The 15,080-nt window shown below is 45.9% G+C and overlaps 1 protein-coding gene and 2 long non-coding RNA genes across 9 annotated transcripts in view; 2 read left to right on the top strand and 1 right to left on the bottom strand.

The window, feature by feature from the left end:
* Positions 1-3,034: 3,034 nt before the first annotated feature.
* On the top strand, positions 3,035-4,872 carry LOC140850482 (uncharacterized). The gene is made up of 2 exons (XR_012133385.1): positions 3,035-4,077; positions 4,699-4,872. It is a non-coding gene; the product is annotated as an uncharacterized lncRNA (long non-coding RNA).
* A 1,848-nt stretch (positions 4,873-6,720) lies between these two features.
* On the bottom strand, positions 6,721-10,182 carry LOC140850481 (uncharacterized). Of its 3 annotated transcripts, none has more exons than XR_012133384.1 (4): positions 10,047-10,182; positions 9,138-9,300; positions 8,503-8,653; positions 6,721-8,398 (listed from the first exon to the last, which is right to left on the bottom strand). It is a non-coding gene; the product is annotated as an uncharacterized lncRNA (long non-coding RNA). The 3 variants fall into 3 exon arrangements; XR_012133383.1 differs by having other exon boundaries at positions 9,142-9,300; XR_012133382.1 differs by lacking the exon at positions 9,138-9,300.
* Positions 8,538-15,080, top strand: part of ZEB2 (zinc finger E-box binding homeobox 2) — a 129,882-nt gene continuing 123,339 nt past the window's right edge. The window contains exons 1-2 of one of the 5 annotated variants that reach the window (XM_037020709.2): positions 8,538-8,673; positions 11,199-11,340. In XM_037020709.2, the coding sequence (XP_036876604.1) occupies positions 11,268-11,340 (73 nt within the window). In that variant the 5' untranslated portion in view covers positions 8,538-8,673; positions 11,199-11,267. Of the gene's footprint in view, positions 8,674-10,200; positions 10,328-10,656; positions 11,007-11,198; positions 11,341-15,080 lie in introns of those variants that run through there. The other 4 variants (XM_037020712.2, XM_037020711.2, XM_037020708.2 and 1 more) reach the window with 4 other exon arrangements.

Genomic DNA, 15,080 nt, shown 5'->3' with positions numbered 1-15,080 from the left:
AAATAATTAAAATAAATGACAATCAAGTAATAAAAATATCAACTAAAATGCATGCTACATCCACTCCAGTTTTCTATTACTTAATTTCATATATTTTTCAGGTAGTTCATGGGAAAGATTCCTATATATTGATATGTCTACTCTGTACCAGGCATTTTTTATATATTGTCATATTTTCTCACCACAATCAGCTTAAATCCAAGTACTTACTTTTTTGCTCATTTTTGAAATGAGGTTCACAAGTGTTTACTATTTTGTTCTCAATACACAATTAGTACTCACCAAGTAGGGAGTCAAATACAGTTCACCTAATTCCAAAAACCTGTATTTTTCCATGGTAACACACAATTGATGAGGAGAATATAAAGAATCTAGTGTCAAATATACCCATGTCTACTTCCCAGTCAACAAGTAGATAAAGAAATTGTGAAGGAAATAAAAGCTATTCCCAGCTCTGCCTGTATCATGAACTCTCCTCGTAACTAACTTGTCCTGTGTGTGGGCCCAACACAGGGTCAGGGTGAACTAGCAGGAACCTGCCCCTGGGAGTTTCTCCTTAGTCGAGTGTCCTGGAGAGAGGACTGAGCCAGGAAACACACTGTCTCTGGGAAGCCAGAGGCAACAAAAGCAGAGAAAGTATTTGATCTGAGCATGTGACTAGAGCCAATACTGAACTGGGAAAATGAGCCGGAGACTTAGGTCCAAAAGGCAAAATAAGTCAGACATGGAAAAATAGGTGTTAACCACACCATCGGAGGATTGCAAGTGGATCACAATGCAGTGTGCAGAGTGGGCAGCGACAAGGGGTTCAGAACGATGTCCATGAAAAGCAAGGAGATGGATGTCACGTGTAATGGTGTTGGCTGTGAGGGTGGATCTGGCAGCTTCAAAAGCCTGCAAAGAACCAGACACATGAATTCAGAGGGAAGTCATTGATTTGCTCTAAGTCATTTCTAAAACTGTCAGGCCTAGAGAAGCAAGGGTTTCCCTCACCTACTATTATTTCATAATTGTGATTATCATTGAAAGGATCATTTGGGGGAAACAGGTTTTTATATTAAAGCACCTGAAACAATTCTGGGGGAAAAATTTCCCTCTTAGAATGGTGCAAATTAGAATTAAATGGAGTACAAAATTTATAATTTTGACCCTTTATAGAATAAGGACTGTTAAAGAGGATCACAAAGCAGCACAGTTATTCCCAGGTCACTGGATAATCTGTAGGTACAAACAATTTCTGGTCCCTTTTCTCATTAAAAAGGAATAAAGGAAAAGGTATAGATCACTCTGAACCCCAAGCTGATGCCCAAATGGCCCTTTTGGTAGTTTTGACATACAAGGAGCATGAAATGGATCCTTCGAGAAAGGAAAGGAGTAAGAGACCCTTTAAGTGTTCTGAGGAGACTTAAAGAAAACAAAAAAAAGTCATCTGTTTGAGGATTAAATATCACAATAGTTTTTTTCCCATAGCCTTTGCATTGATTTTTCAGCTTTTGCATCAAAAAAAAAAAAATCTGGACTTGTGAATGTTTAAGGGACTGGAGAATTTTATTCTCCATTTAATAAACTAATTTCTCTCCCACTGTAAGTACTTGGAATTATCAAAAACCCCACAATCACAATTCCAAAATGAAATGCTCAGTTCATCATGAATGGTCTTACAGCACATAGTGCTCTGACAGCCAAATTCCTTGTCTCCAAATTTGTAAGTTTGCCCTTTTTTTCCTCACAAGTCTTAATATCATTTCTGAGCTTTTGTACATTTACCCCTTACACTCAAAGAGAATTTGTTACTAAAGAACATAAGACTCTTCAAGTTCATACATTTGCACTAAAAGAAGTCTGATATTTATAACCAAATTATGACCATGTTGAATATAATAAATTAACTGCTGAACTAACAGAATAAATAAATACTGTATTTATCTCTGCATCTGTGGCTGCACATCCTTTGAACAGGTCTAGAGAATTATAAATCAGCCATTTCATTTCTTCACTTGATACAGCACTCATTTCTCAAAAGAAAAATTGTGAATGATACTAAAAGTTAAATAGTTGTTTTTAGTAGTCAAAATTATACTGTTTTTAATTGATCTGTATGTTCCATGCTTTCGTTTCAATCTTTCATTATCACAATAAAGAGACACTTGTGAAGTTTCATGCAGTACTTCAGTTAGTTTTCAATAAACCATAAGGAATGGGCACTATTAGTGCACCCACATTGTAGGAAAGGAAACAAACGAAATTGCTTGTAATCACACTGGTAGTAATCTACAAGGTTAGCATTCAAAATAGATACTTTGGACTTCAAGTGACACAGACATATGAAATTATCCAGGATATGTTTGATCATCTTTAAATAGCTTTAAATCAGCCCATATATCTATAAGTAAAAAATGAAAAATTATCTTAAATACCATGTCTGAATTGTTAATTGCCTCAATATACCACTTTTTGACCTGTGTAGACACAACTAAAAAGGTCAATGGCCAAATATCAGTTAAGAAAATATGGTGCATAATCAGTGTACATCTCCGCATTTGGGGATGAGAATGACTTGATTTTACTTGGTATTGTTTTTCCTAATTAATTGTAATTCTGTCATATATCTGTATGTGATTGGCACCTAAATGGTGTACAAATTGTTAATAAGTTTTATGGATATATAGAAAGAATAGTATACCTCCATAAACTTAGAAGCTTTAAAGAGAAATTTTATACTAAAATGTTTCTTCATCCTAATTTTTTTAAATAGAGTTAAAATCAAGCATTAGATATATGCAAATATGTGTTCAGATCAGAGATTCCAAAATTATTCAAATGATTAATTATTCATCATAAAATGGCAATTAATAATTATGAAGCATAAAAGGCATCATTCTAATACATCTTTATTTTTCTTGGCCTAAAAAGGGCTTAATATAACATGTTCAATTGACTTCTAACAAGTTTTAAAATTCAACAAAGTAAACAAATTGTAAACAAGTGCAAACTCTGAATGCTAATAAGAGAACAACAAATGTGCCCAGAATGAATGAAACAAAAAACATAGGGAAAGCAACAACCGTAGTCACATTCAGGACATAGGCAGCCCTGTGTTCACTCACCTGACAGGTAGGTAACAGGGCAGTCTGGCAAAGATAACAGCCCAAGGACTCTAGCTGTGAATTTGCTTGGCAAGCATACTACACGTGATGTTTCCCTCTGAACTGATCAATCTTTGTGGGAACGGGGGTGCTTTGGGAATTTTTTACACTTTCCAAATAGTCATAAAAGATAAAGCATAATTTAAGTTTCCTTAAATTACCTTTTGCAATTTCTCTAGTCTGTTAAGCACTGCCAACATATTACTGTGAAAAATGTTTCACATTGCTTTAACTTAGTAAAGAATTTCCCTGTAACAACTATTATTCATTTTTTTCCAGGAAGTTTATATCTTAAAAAAAATACTCAGTTTGAGCTGATGTGATAATTCAGAGTAAGGAGCCATTGTGATTACTGAGAAATTGATTTATATTTATTTTTATTATTATTATTATTATTTTTAGTTCTCACTGACACCTGGTGAACTTGTTCTCTGATGACCCAGAGTTATTTTAGTCAGGGTGTCCCTGACCTCCTGCTGGTAGATTAATCACAGATTAAACGTGTTTTCAAAACTAAATGGCAAATCTGGACACATAACAGAAGCAGAAAAAAATCAGAACGAGAGGGGATGTTAAGAAACGAAACAAGACATTGCAAAAGGGAGTTATCAGAAAGAAAGGAGAATGTAGGAAATGCAATTGGGACAGAATTTCAAGAAAATAAGGATAAAGGGCAGGAGGGCTAAAAGGAGGGCAAGAGGGAGGAAGGGAAGGAAGGAGTTTTGGTTTTGAATTCCCGGGCAAGGCTTCAGCCGCGCCCTTAACGCCACAGCCTTCCAAGTTGAGACGAAAGCCACCTCCTCAGGCCTGCGTCGCACCCAACTTACTCCAAGTTTTCTGGGGACTCCTCCAGGGCCCCTTCTCGTCCCCACCCCCCAGGGAGACTGACAGTCGCGTGGAGGAGGCTTTTCCAGGCACAGCCTTTCTCATGGTAATCAGCCCCCAGCATCACCTCCCGGCCGCGGCCGCTCCGGCTCCGCGCGCAGCTCGCGGACCCGGGGGACCGGAAACAGGGCGGCGGGCGGGGAGCAGGCGCGCGAGCCAGGTCAGCTGACCGGGCGGCGGGGCGGGGGTCGCCGGGCTCCCGGGCGGGCGGGCGGACGGGACCGACCCCCTCCCAGCGTGCAACCCTGCGGGTGCTGCGGGGCCTCACCCTGGGATCAAATGTAGGGACCGAAGCTGGAGGCGTGGGGGGCAGAGCGCGCCGAGAATTGGGGGCGACAAGCAGACCTGTTTTGCATCAATAAATTAAGACGCTCATTTGAGTCCTGAAGTTTGCTGGTTCCTGTCAGTGGAGACGTTGGCAAAAGCACTGAAGCCGAGGATAAGCCTTAACTTCAAAAAATAAAATAAAATAAAATGAACCCCTCAGCTGGCCGCCCTGCTGGGGCCAGGTGACGTGCGAGATTCCACAGCCCGCGGGCTTCACAGCAGGGATGTTAGGGACGGTCTGAGGTTCCCTGGTCCTGTTTTGATTTTCTTTGAAAGGGCTTCTAAGAAAGATGCTCCTGTTTTTTTTTTAAAAAAAATAGTCTTTCCCCTCCTATCCTAGGCTCAACTCTGAATGGATTGGATTGCGACTTTGCACGTGAGAAACCGTTTGGCTTGGCTGGGACCCCTCCGTCTCCGCATCGCCCACCCCCGTCAACACATCCCTAATCCAGGGTCTCCCTTATCACCCCTTGCTTGAAAATCTACAATAAATTGCCCACCTCCTGCATAACAACACAGGGTCGAAATAATTCCTGTAGATGAAAGATCAATTCCGTTTCATAACGGGAATAGGTCCCCTTTTTAAAAATTTTTTCCACATAGTACAAAATAAAAAGAATTTGCTAAAAAAAAATTAGCTCTGGCCAAATTCGACTTCCTTCTACAGCCTAAGTGTTGAAGGACAGAAACATTGTATCTCTTCGGGTATCTGGGCGGGCAAGCCGAGCTGGGGCAGAGGCTGTGAAAGTTGAGGAAATTGACAGACTGAGAGGTGAACGGGGGGGACAGGCACAGGGTCCTGGCTGGAAGGAATTAAAAAACAGAAGTGCATCTTCTCACCCTGCCTGGGTGGAGGGAATCCTGAAGGAGGCAGTTTGATTTCCTCAAAGAAACCCTAAAGAATTATTTTTCTCCACCATAGTCGATTGCAATATTATTTCACATTTGCATATATGTTGTTTAATCCTCTCCGTCAGCGCTAATCTCGAAATGGATTATTAATGGAGAAGGAAGACGGAGAAGGAGCGATTCATTTGCAGGACTTGCTTTCCAGTCTAAAGAGCCGAAAACTAGCAGCCCCCACTCCCCCCTCTCGACTTTTCCCTGCGTCCGGCGCTCTGCATCCCGCTGATCCCGCCATCCCCATTGTCCCCGACCTGGCCTTCGGACTAAGGGAGTGTTCGAAACAAATTTATATTTCGGCTTCCTCCGATACCACTGCTTCTGCGTTGGTGGGAACTCTCTTGGTCAGATGGGGAAGGGAGTGCCAGGGGCGTGCCAGGCAGGGGGGGAGGTTGCAATCTAATGGCGCGCTCACCCCTTGCGGGAACCCTTCTCGTGCCACCATCCAAATATCCACCTTGATGAGAACCTGAAAGATTGCTTTTCTACCCCAAATCAAATACTGGCATGTTGGAACTCCCAGTACTAAGTGTAGGGGCTGCCTCCTGCCACTTCAACAATTACTGAGCCCAGAGTAATCAGATGATTAGGTGTTTTTAATGGAAATACTTGAGTCTTTTTTTTTTTAAGTCAGATTCTAAGTAACCTGGCATTAATATACATAATAAAGACAAGTGATTTGTTAGCTATTGGACAGGATGCTCTGAGCTGAGGTTTTGCCAGTGAGTGTGTGTCTGTGAACATCCGATGGCGACCTGGGCTCTTAGAGTAGGTAGAATCTTACCTGGAATCACTCTATGCAATGGGCTTCTTCTTCCTCGAGAATGGAAGAGAGGAAGCTGAAAAGCAAACTTCTGGAGAAAGCGGGACTCCAATTTGTTTTTAATATAAAAATGGGGGGGGAGTGGGAAGAGGAAGAAAAAGGATATTAATAACAGAGATAAATCTTAAAGGAGGACTTTGATAAGGCATGCATATATTTAGTATAGATAATATAATACTAAAATAAATGTAAAACATAAAATTGAGAATGTCTCTGACCCATGCTGGGAATCTTTAATTTTCTTTTTTTTTTCATTATTAATTTTTAGACTGGCGATCTTGAATGCACTTCTTCTATAAGTTATTTGTCTTAAATGGGGTGGGGGAGGAGAATAATTTGTCCAGCTATTCTCATTGTAATAAATTCTCAAGTTAGGAAGGAGGTGAGACTGTAACCAACTTTGAAAATTTGCTTTCTTGCACCCTAAAGTAAAAACTGGCTGTGGCCATGCTGGGTAGCTATTGCCTGCTCCCCAGCACACACACACACACACACACACACACACACACCACCACCACCACCACCACCACCACCACCACCAAAAAACATACAAAATACAGAGACATACACCTCTGGGAGTGTGGATGTGGCAACCCATGTGGTGGCTTTTCCCTCCTCTGAGTGCAATTGCCAGTGACTTTTGCATTCAAAGTCTTGCTCTAGGCACACATTCAAAGCACAGTTCAAAGCAGTTTATCTTAATATAAGTAAAAGTCTAGTGTTGAATCGGGGTATTATTTGTTTCAGATTACATCAAACTGAAAACGGGGCTGTAACATGTTAGCAATATTAAAGCAGAAAAATTGGTGTGGGCTGTTCTTTAGTCCCCTTGACACCTCCACCTTTACCTTTGCAAGGAAGCCCAGAAACTGTGGTTCTGAAAGTTTACTTGTGCTCTGAGGTTCTCAAGCACTTTCACTCTTAAAAAAAAAAAAAAAGACTCAAAGTTCTTTTAAAAATTGAGCTTGAACCATTGGAGACTAAGAGATTTCTTTCCTTCCCGATAAATGCCTGTGCTCAGCATCCTCAAATTTGGCTGTCTTTATTTACTTCTATATTAGTTTCAATTATGTGCAGTGTAAACCAGCTTTTTGATTAACAAAACAGCAGAGCATTGGTTAAGAACACTTAAACTTCAAAAAAAATTCCCCTGGGAAGTGGGCTCTGAATTGGTTAATAATGTGCAGTACTTGCTAAATTGCTGACTTCCAGATGTGGAAAATATCTTTCTTGTTTAGGACCTATGTAACCTGATTGGATTACGACAGAAGCGTCACGTTGGAAGCTTTTGAGTGATTATTTAATTAACCATACAGTAGAAAGCTGTATTCTCCAGGAAATCCCTTCCATATTTACATAACCAATCCCTTCAGAGCAAAGGTGGAGTCTTTTCTTTTTAATTTTATTTTAATTGCAATATCCAAAAATACATATTCCAAAACTTAGACCCCATACCGTTTAATATCATGCTCTTCCTTCCCTGCTAAGTTCCTCTATGGCCTTTCTCCTTTTCCTCCTGCCTCTATACACACACACTCCCTCACTTTGTAGTGAGGTCTCCGTTAGATGTAGAGAGATTCAGAGATCGGTGAACCCAGCGCTCTATGTTAATTTACTTAAAGACCCCTTTTTAAAATGCCAAACTACTTTTTAATACTGGGACCCAATCCAGAAATTCATCACACCCACACACCCCCAACACACACACCCCGAGATGCAGTTCACATGGAGCTTTATTCCACCCCACACACACACACCCCTGCCCCCACCCCCCACCCCGGTTCTGGCATCTCAAAAGGAAAAAAAAAAATTTTTTTTTAAGAGAAAAGACGAAGAATTCAGTTCCAGAAGCCGAGCTGAGAAATCCACACAACTTAATGTGCATCTCAGATCTGATCATTGAGATATCTGTATGAGAAGAGGCGATATGGATTGAAGACCCAGGATCTTTCCCTTTAACTTTCGCCTCCTAGAGTTCTCCAGTTCTGTGAATGGTGTGCACCGTTTTCCGCCCTGTACTCTGTAGGATTTAGTGATGAGGATAATGATGCCAAAGGCTTGACGGCGGTGGGGGGTGGGGGGGCGTGGAGAAGGGAGGGAGGCGAGAGGGAGGGAGAGAGGAAGGGAGGGAGGTGGAATTTCATTTCTTCCACTAAAGCGTTTGCGGAGACTTCAAGGTATAATCTATCCCAGATCCTTTCCCAGAGAGAAACTTGGCGATCACGTTTTCACATGATGCTCACGCTCAGGGCGCTTCAATTATCCCTCCCCACAAAGATAGGTGGCGCGTGTTTCAGGGTCTCTCCTCTCTCTCCTACAGAAAAGAAAAAGAAAAAAATGTCATTAGAAGAGGCGTAACACGTCAGTCCGTCCCCAGGTTTGTGTTTCCTGGAGTGGCCGAAAGAGATCAGTTCTAACCTGCTCCGCAGGAATAACGGTCCTGCCTCCCGACACTCTTGGCGAGGTTTTGTACAGTTTGCTCCGGGAGCTGTTTCTTCGCTTCCACCTTTTTCTCCCCCACACTTCGCGGCTTCTTCATGCTTTTTCTTCTCACCATTTCTGGCCAAAACTACAAACAAGACTTCGCAGGTAGGTTTCCACCCCGCCCCCCTCCCCTTTTCTTTCTTTTTATTCCTTTTTGTTACGGTCATTCCCCTCCTTCCTTTCATGATTTTCTTCTTTTAAGTGGGGATGTGAGTGAAGTGAAAAGGAGTGTCTGTGGGGAGGAATTTCAGGTGGGTTAGGCTCCTTTATGGCAAGCTTTTCCCAAGAGTGACTTCTTCGCTGTCTCTCACACTCCCGTCCTCTCTCCTTCCTTTTTCCCCCTTTCCTCCTCCAAATAATTTCCCCTGTACCTGTCCACTCAGGTAACCAAAGGTGCCTTTTGCTACCCAACCTAGGAAAACTTTTATTAAGAAGTATATGGTTGGAATAAGAACTCTTCAAGGGGAGAGATTCTGCTCTATTTTCACCTCTAGTTCCAATTCATTACATTCAGCAATTAAAACTTGGCAGATACCTGTTAATAATTACAAAACTTGGTTGATACAAACCTACCAAATTTGGGGGCAAATCTATCTTAGAAATGGCAGTCCATCGTCTCCCACCGGAGAAGGCTGTTTTCTAAGTAGAAACTTGACTGTTGTTGTCTGCTTAGCGAGTTTCATTTCTTTATTTCATTCTTTGTGTGTATGTATGTGAAGTAACACCTCGCTTCTGTGACGATAAATAAAGAAGTGAAAGTCCTCATGGAACTTGAGTCGTTTACCAAAGTGTGTGTGTTTGGGGTGGGGGGGGTCACTGCAGCTGGGAAGAAAACTGCTGTCAGGATATCAGGGCTTTTAATTAAGGATAACTTTTGAAATTGTATTTTAAATGGCAAAGTAAAATGGACATGGATTTAACAGGAGACACATACACACACACATATCCCACTCCATACTTTGGCACCGAAAAGTGGAGAGAGATAGCAGGAGTTCCCAGGAACAGTGGTGAGACCCGCTAACATGAATGTGTTTATTTCCCACCTACTTATATATTTTACATGCTCCCCCTATAATGATCAAGGCAAGATTACTAACTCTAGAGTTAGAAATAGCAGGCAAAGATAAAGTTTACAGCACAAATGTCCTGTCTCCCTCACACACACATACTCATAAAACTAGCAGCTTACTTTATTAAACATGTATTTATATGCAATCGTGTGTAAGTCTCAGCGTGAATACAGACAGGCCAGCTGTTTCATCCCAGACACTTGTGTGACCATTTCTTTATTTCAGGATTTTCCCCAACAATTTCAAATCAATAGGAGAGCCAAGAAATGAAAAAATGTGTCAGACTTAAAAGTCTCCCACTATATCTAGGTGCCTAAATTCAAGGTGCTTTCTAAATCATCCACTTCCTTTTCTCTCTGCCACCACCCTCCAACCCCTCTCAGCAAATGTGTGGAAATTGATACTCACTTTCCAGGTTTTCCGCAAAGCTTCTAGCACAGGAGACAATAGGTGCGGGGCGTGGGTACTGAGTGTACTCGGCAGAGAAAGGGTTAATGGCCCTTGTGTTACAGTTTGCATCTGTTACATCTTTTATAGCCCCTGTTTAAACTAATCCTCGAGGCACAGCATCTTCCCAACCTCCACCGAGTTTCGGGATTCACCTCCTCTCTGCCTGCCTCCGAGGTTCCCCTTCTCCAAGTTTTGACAGTTTCAGCTGAAAAAAATGCAGCGCCTCTCTCGATTTTTAGGTACAAAAGTTTCGAAGCCAGAAAGGATACGATCATTTAGTAGAGCTTGAAAGTATTGCCGTAGCGGTTGGACTTTCTCTTTCCTTTCTTGAGGAGAAAAAAAAAATTCTACTGGAACTATTTAAGGGAACCAGTGTGGGGGAGCATGTGTGTGAATGTGTGGTGGGGGGAAATACTTAAGTAAATATTGTCAAAGTGGCAGAGGTGGGGGGTGGGCAGTGTCCAAAGAGGCTTATAATTATATTTCTTCGGCGTGAAACGGGAAATCTTAATTTGGGGGCGGGGGGGTGGGGGAGTAAGAGACAGCGCCTCGATGAACTCAAAAGGGGAGGGGAGGGGGCTCAGGGTGAGTGGGCTTCCTATAATTACTATTATCAATTTGCCCGAGTGTGCTTCATCCGAGGACTGCTTCGCGTTGTTTGTTTGTTTGTTTGTTTCCTCTGGGGAATGGGGTGGGGGGGGTGAGTGAGACAAGATGAGAGCGAAAGAAAGCTTCGCCTCGCCCCAAGTTCCCGAGCCGGGCTGAGGACTTTTCGGAGGAAAGGGTCCGCCTAGCCCTGAGTCAAGCAGCCTTACTGTACCGCCGTGTGCATTCCCTCATACGGTCAGGAGTTATGACTCATTTTGAAGATGTAATTCTTGTCTCTCTGATCCCCTCGCGGGTGCAACACACTAAACAGTAACAAACACAAAGCGCCTCGGGGCCAAGGCTGAGGGTGGGGGGCGGGGAGGGGGGCGCTGAAGTTTCGCTTTGGCGTTGGGGGGCGCGGATGGGTGCTCGCCGGGGCCCTGGCCCGGCTCCCCGGGGCGGCCCGCGCGCGTTTCAATGGGCGCGGGCGATGCCCACATTGTCGCTGTGTTTGGTTGCTAGATCGAGCCTGCGTGCTGCCGAAGCAGGGCGCCGAGTCCATGCGAACTGCCATCTGATCCGCTCTTATCAATGAAGCAGCCGATCATGGCGGATGGCCCCCGGTGCAAGAGGCGCAAACAAGCCAATCCCAGGAGGAAAAACGGTAAGAAGCGGCCCGAACCAAACTTTTCCGGGCCACTCCGCGGCTGGAGACCCGGGGAGAAGGAGGGGGAACGAGAAAAGGAACCGAGGTGGCGGCGGCGGCGCCCGGGGCTCGCGGGCGAGCTTCCCTCCGCGGCCGGCGCCGGAGCCCGGCGTGCGCGGCGACCGGACCGGGGGGAGTTGGGGAAGTGCCGGGGAAAGTGAGCGTGGGGCGCCGGGGGGCTCCGGGCGCCGGGGTCCGGCCGGGGCCCCGCGCCCCCACCCCCGCCGCCCCTCGCGCCCCCGCCTCCGCCCTCCCTCCGCCTCCGCCTCCCGCTCCGCTAGTGCCCGGTCAGCCGGGTCCCCGGCCGGGCTGCGGGCGCGTCCGGAGAGGGCAGGGCGGGGGCCCGGGCGCCAGGTCTAGCAGGATCCTGGGGCGGGGGCAGGGGTGGCGGAGGGACTGCCAGGGCGGGAGAGGGGCCCCGGGGCTGTGCCTCAGCAAGACTTAAAGTTTCTTGCCGGAGTCTCCCGGCCGCCTCTCCAGCCTCCAAGTAACGGTCCGCGGGCAGCGGGGCCCGGCCGGGCGCGCCCGGACCCCAGGGTGGGAGGGACTCGGCCGGCCCGCCGCGGGGTCCGGCGGGGTCCGTGCGCGCCCGGGGGGCGGGGGGCTCCTCTCCAGCGGGCTCTGGCCCTACGCCGGGGGCTGGCGGAGTCGCAGCGAGCAGGGAGACTTTTCTGGGCAGGTTCTACGTGGTCACAAGGAGCCCGTTACCCAGGCTGAGTCAGGAAGGAGGAAGGAGATGGGGTGCGCGGGGACATACAGACCAGAGGCGGGAGATTAAAGGGGTGACAGTTTAGTAGGTCCATGTTGGAGAGACGCATGGAAGGAGAGGGAGAGCGAGAGCGAGAGAGAGAGAGAGGGAGAGAGAGAGATACCAACCCCCTAGGTATTACCCCCAAACAAAATCGTGGGAATAAAAGAGAAAAGTGATTGGCAAGAGCGCAGAAGGCGCCGGGGGGAGGGGAGAGAGCTGGGGAGCAGAGAGGGTGCCGGGGGGGAGCTGACGGAGGGTACTGACTTGAAAAAGAAATACCAACCCCCCAAAACAAACAAGCCAAATAGCGCCAGCTCAGACTGGGAAGGGAAACTTCTCACTCCGCTCGCTCTCAGCCTGATCACCCGGCGCGGGGCCGCGGGGCCGCTCCCGAGCCGGACGCGGGGACGCGGCGCCGGTCCGGCCTCCGGCCTCCCGCAAGCCCAGCCCGCGTCCCGCGGGGACCGGCCGGGCCCACTTGGAGCAACTTTCCTCTAGAGGAGACAATCGTGCGCGCCGCCGGCCTGCCCTGAGCGGCGCGGCGCGGGGAGGGGGAGCCTGGGGGCGCAGTGTGGGGCGCTGGAGAGGGAAAAACACAAAGACGAGAGAATTTTGATTAGAGACAAATGATGCTACTACCCTCTGTCTCTCCCAGTGTCTCCCTCCGTACAGAGAGAGAGAGAGAGAGAGAGAGAGAGAGAGAGAATGTGTGTGTGTGTGTGTGTGTGTGTGTGTGTGTGTGTGTGTGTGTGTGTGTGTCTTTTGCTTGTTGTGGTGGAGGTGTCGAGCCATATGGGGGAGTGATAGAAGAATTTTAGTCAGAAACTGTTCGTTACGTTATCCTGCCTTTTCCCTTTGTGCTGCCTTTGATCTATTTGCTTGGCTTAGTATTACAAAAAAACAAGTACAATAATATATTCCGAGCTGCTTCCCCAAGATCCAGTTCGGGCTGCCCCTTTTTAAGTCAGTCCCGTCTCTCCATCCCTCCCACCCTCTCTCTCTCTCTCTTAATTTAATTTTTCCTTCATTCTGGTGTCTGGCATTATTTAAGGTGGTCCTTACACAGGAGACCTCCCCTTCCCCATCTCTGGATAATTTAGTAGACACTAAAATTACACCTAATGTTCCCCTCTCCTCTCCTGTGTTTCCTCTGTTCCTTTTATTAAATGTTGGTTATTGATTTTCTAAAATCAATGTCTGTTGTGGGGCTTTTTTCCCCCCTTTTACAACTATCTAAAGCATGTTGCTGATCAACTAGATAACAAAAGCTTTGTGTCAAAGAGGCTTTTTTTTTTTCTCTGTATGTTAAACAGTTGTTTTTTTTTTGAGAGAAAAGAGAGTGAAATTTAAAGCAAGGTTCCCAGAAGTGTTCTTTTGCAGGAGAGACTATTGAGAATGTTGTTTCTTCCTGCTTGCCTCCTCCCACCCCCTTCTGGATTCTGCCACCGATGACCAGCCTGGCCCCGGCTGTGAGGTCAGGCCAGAGCTGAGGTCTGGGGAAATGGAGGGCTCCAGGCTTCCTGGGAACCCTGGGGGAGTGGAGGAAACGGGTAGAGAGGGAGGCCTGCTGGGTGTTCGCAGGTGGAAGGGAGTGCCAGGGAGGTGCTCAGCCATGGATACTGCAACCATTTTCCCTCTGCCCAGCCACTAACTTGGGAGAAGCCTCAACACTCCGGAATGGAAAGTTCAATTGCACATTTTAAGGCATTTAGCCCAGAACCTGCACGCTTAACTGCAAGCCTGTCCATTGCTTACACCTTCTCTAACTTTGACTATTACCTGTCTCTTTTTCCCAAGTAATCTGTGGAAAATATGCTGTGAATTGTTTCCTTGTCAGTGTTTTTCTTTGGGTTTAATTGGACTGAGTAATGTCCCGGTTTTGAGAAGCAGGTAGAAGAGTTTTTTTTTACCCCCTTTTTTCATTTTCTTTCTCATCAAACACGTATCCAGTGCCTTTCCCTTTGGGAATTGCCAGGATTTATCTGAACTGAGTGGGTTTTTCTTCTTTCTTGGATTCATGGAAAAGATGTCACTTTTGAGCTTGTGTCTTTGCTGATAACACTAAATATGATGATGCTTATCAAAATCATATAGAAATTCCTGGGAAGGAATAATGGCAAGACTAATCACAGAAGTAAAAGCTGCAAGAAAAAAAAAAGATGGTCATCCAGGAAACTGAAATGGTACTTTATATAATTTTAATGAAGTCAACAATGTATATTTAGACTAAGGTGACAAGGAGATAAAGCATGCAAAGCAGTGTGTCTGTGCTTGGAAGGCTGCTCAAGTACGTCGGCTCAAAGATGATGCTGTATACGATTATTAAAAAGCAGAGAAGGAGGCAGGCAGTTCGAGGAAAATAAATGTACAAAGAGAGAAACAAGAATCTAAAACGCAGCCCTTAAGACTCAGGCTAGCAAGATGCCTGGCAAAGACAGTGCCAGGGCCATGTGGATCCATAGCCGACAGCCTCCTTTGCCCCACATGGAAGGGGTGAAACCTCTTCCCAGAAAATAAGATGTGCAGGAGGAAAGGGTGAGAGGGGGTGAGGGGAAAGGAGGCAAAAAGCAAGTCTCCGGCAGACAAGAATGTGTGTCGGTTTCAAGAAAGTTCAGTCAGATGATCCTCAGTCGCCTGACTCACTTTGTAACACTTTCACTGAAGCTGGAGAGGAGGGGGAAAATCCAGCCCCCCTTCCCCATTCTGCTGGCTATCCCCCCCTATCTCCACACAGCCTCCGAGTCAGGAATGAGCCCTCGGAGCGGGAGATGCCCGGCTGCTGCCTGCCAGGGGCGCGGCCCGGTTGTACCTTGGAAAGTTTGTTGCTTTGGCCCCTGATTCAGGCTTCGGCTCCTAGGGATGCTCGGCTTCCTCCGACCTCCTGCGGAACCTGGGAAGCCGGGGCCAACTCTCCAGCCCACTGCCCTCCAGCATCAGCCTCTGAAAA

The sequence above is a fragment of the Manis javanica genome, chromosome 7, assembly GCF_040802235.1.
Source record: "Manis javanica isolate MJ-LG chromosome 7, MJ_LKY, whole genome shotgun sequence".
NCBI lineage: Eukaryota > Metazoa > Chordata > Mammalia > Pholidota > Manidae > Manis > Manis javanica.
This window is presented reverse-complemented; position numbering and strand designations above follow the sequence as displayed.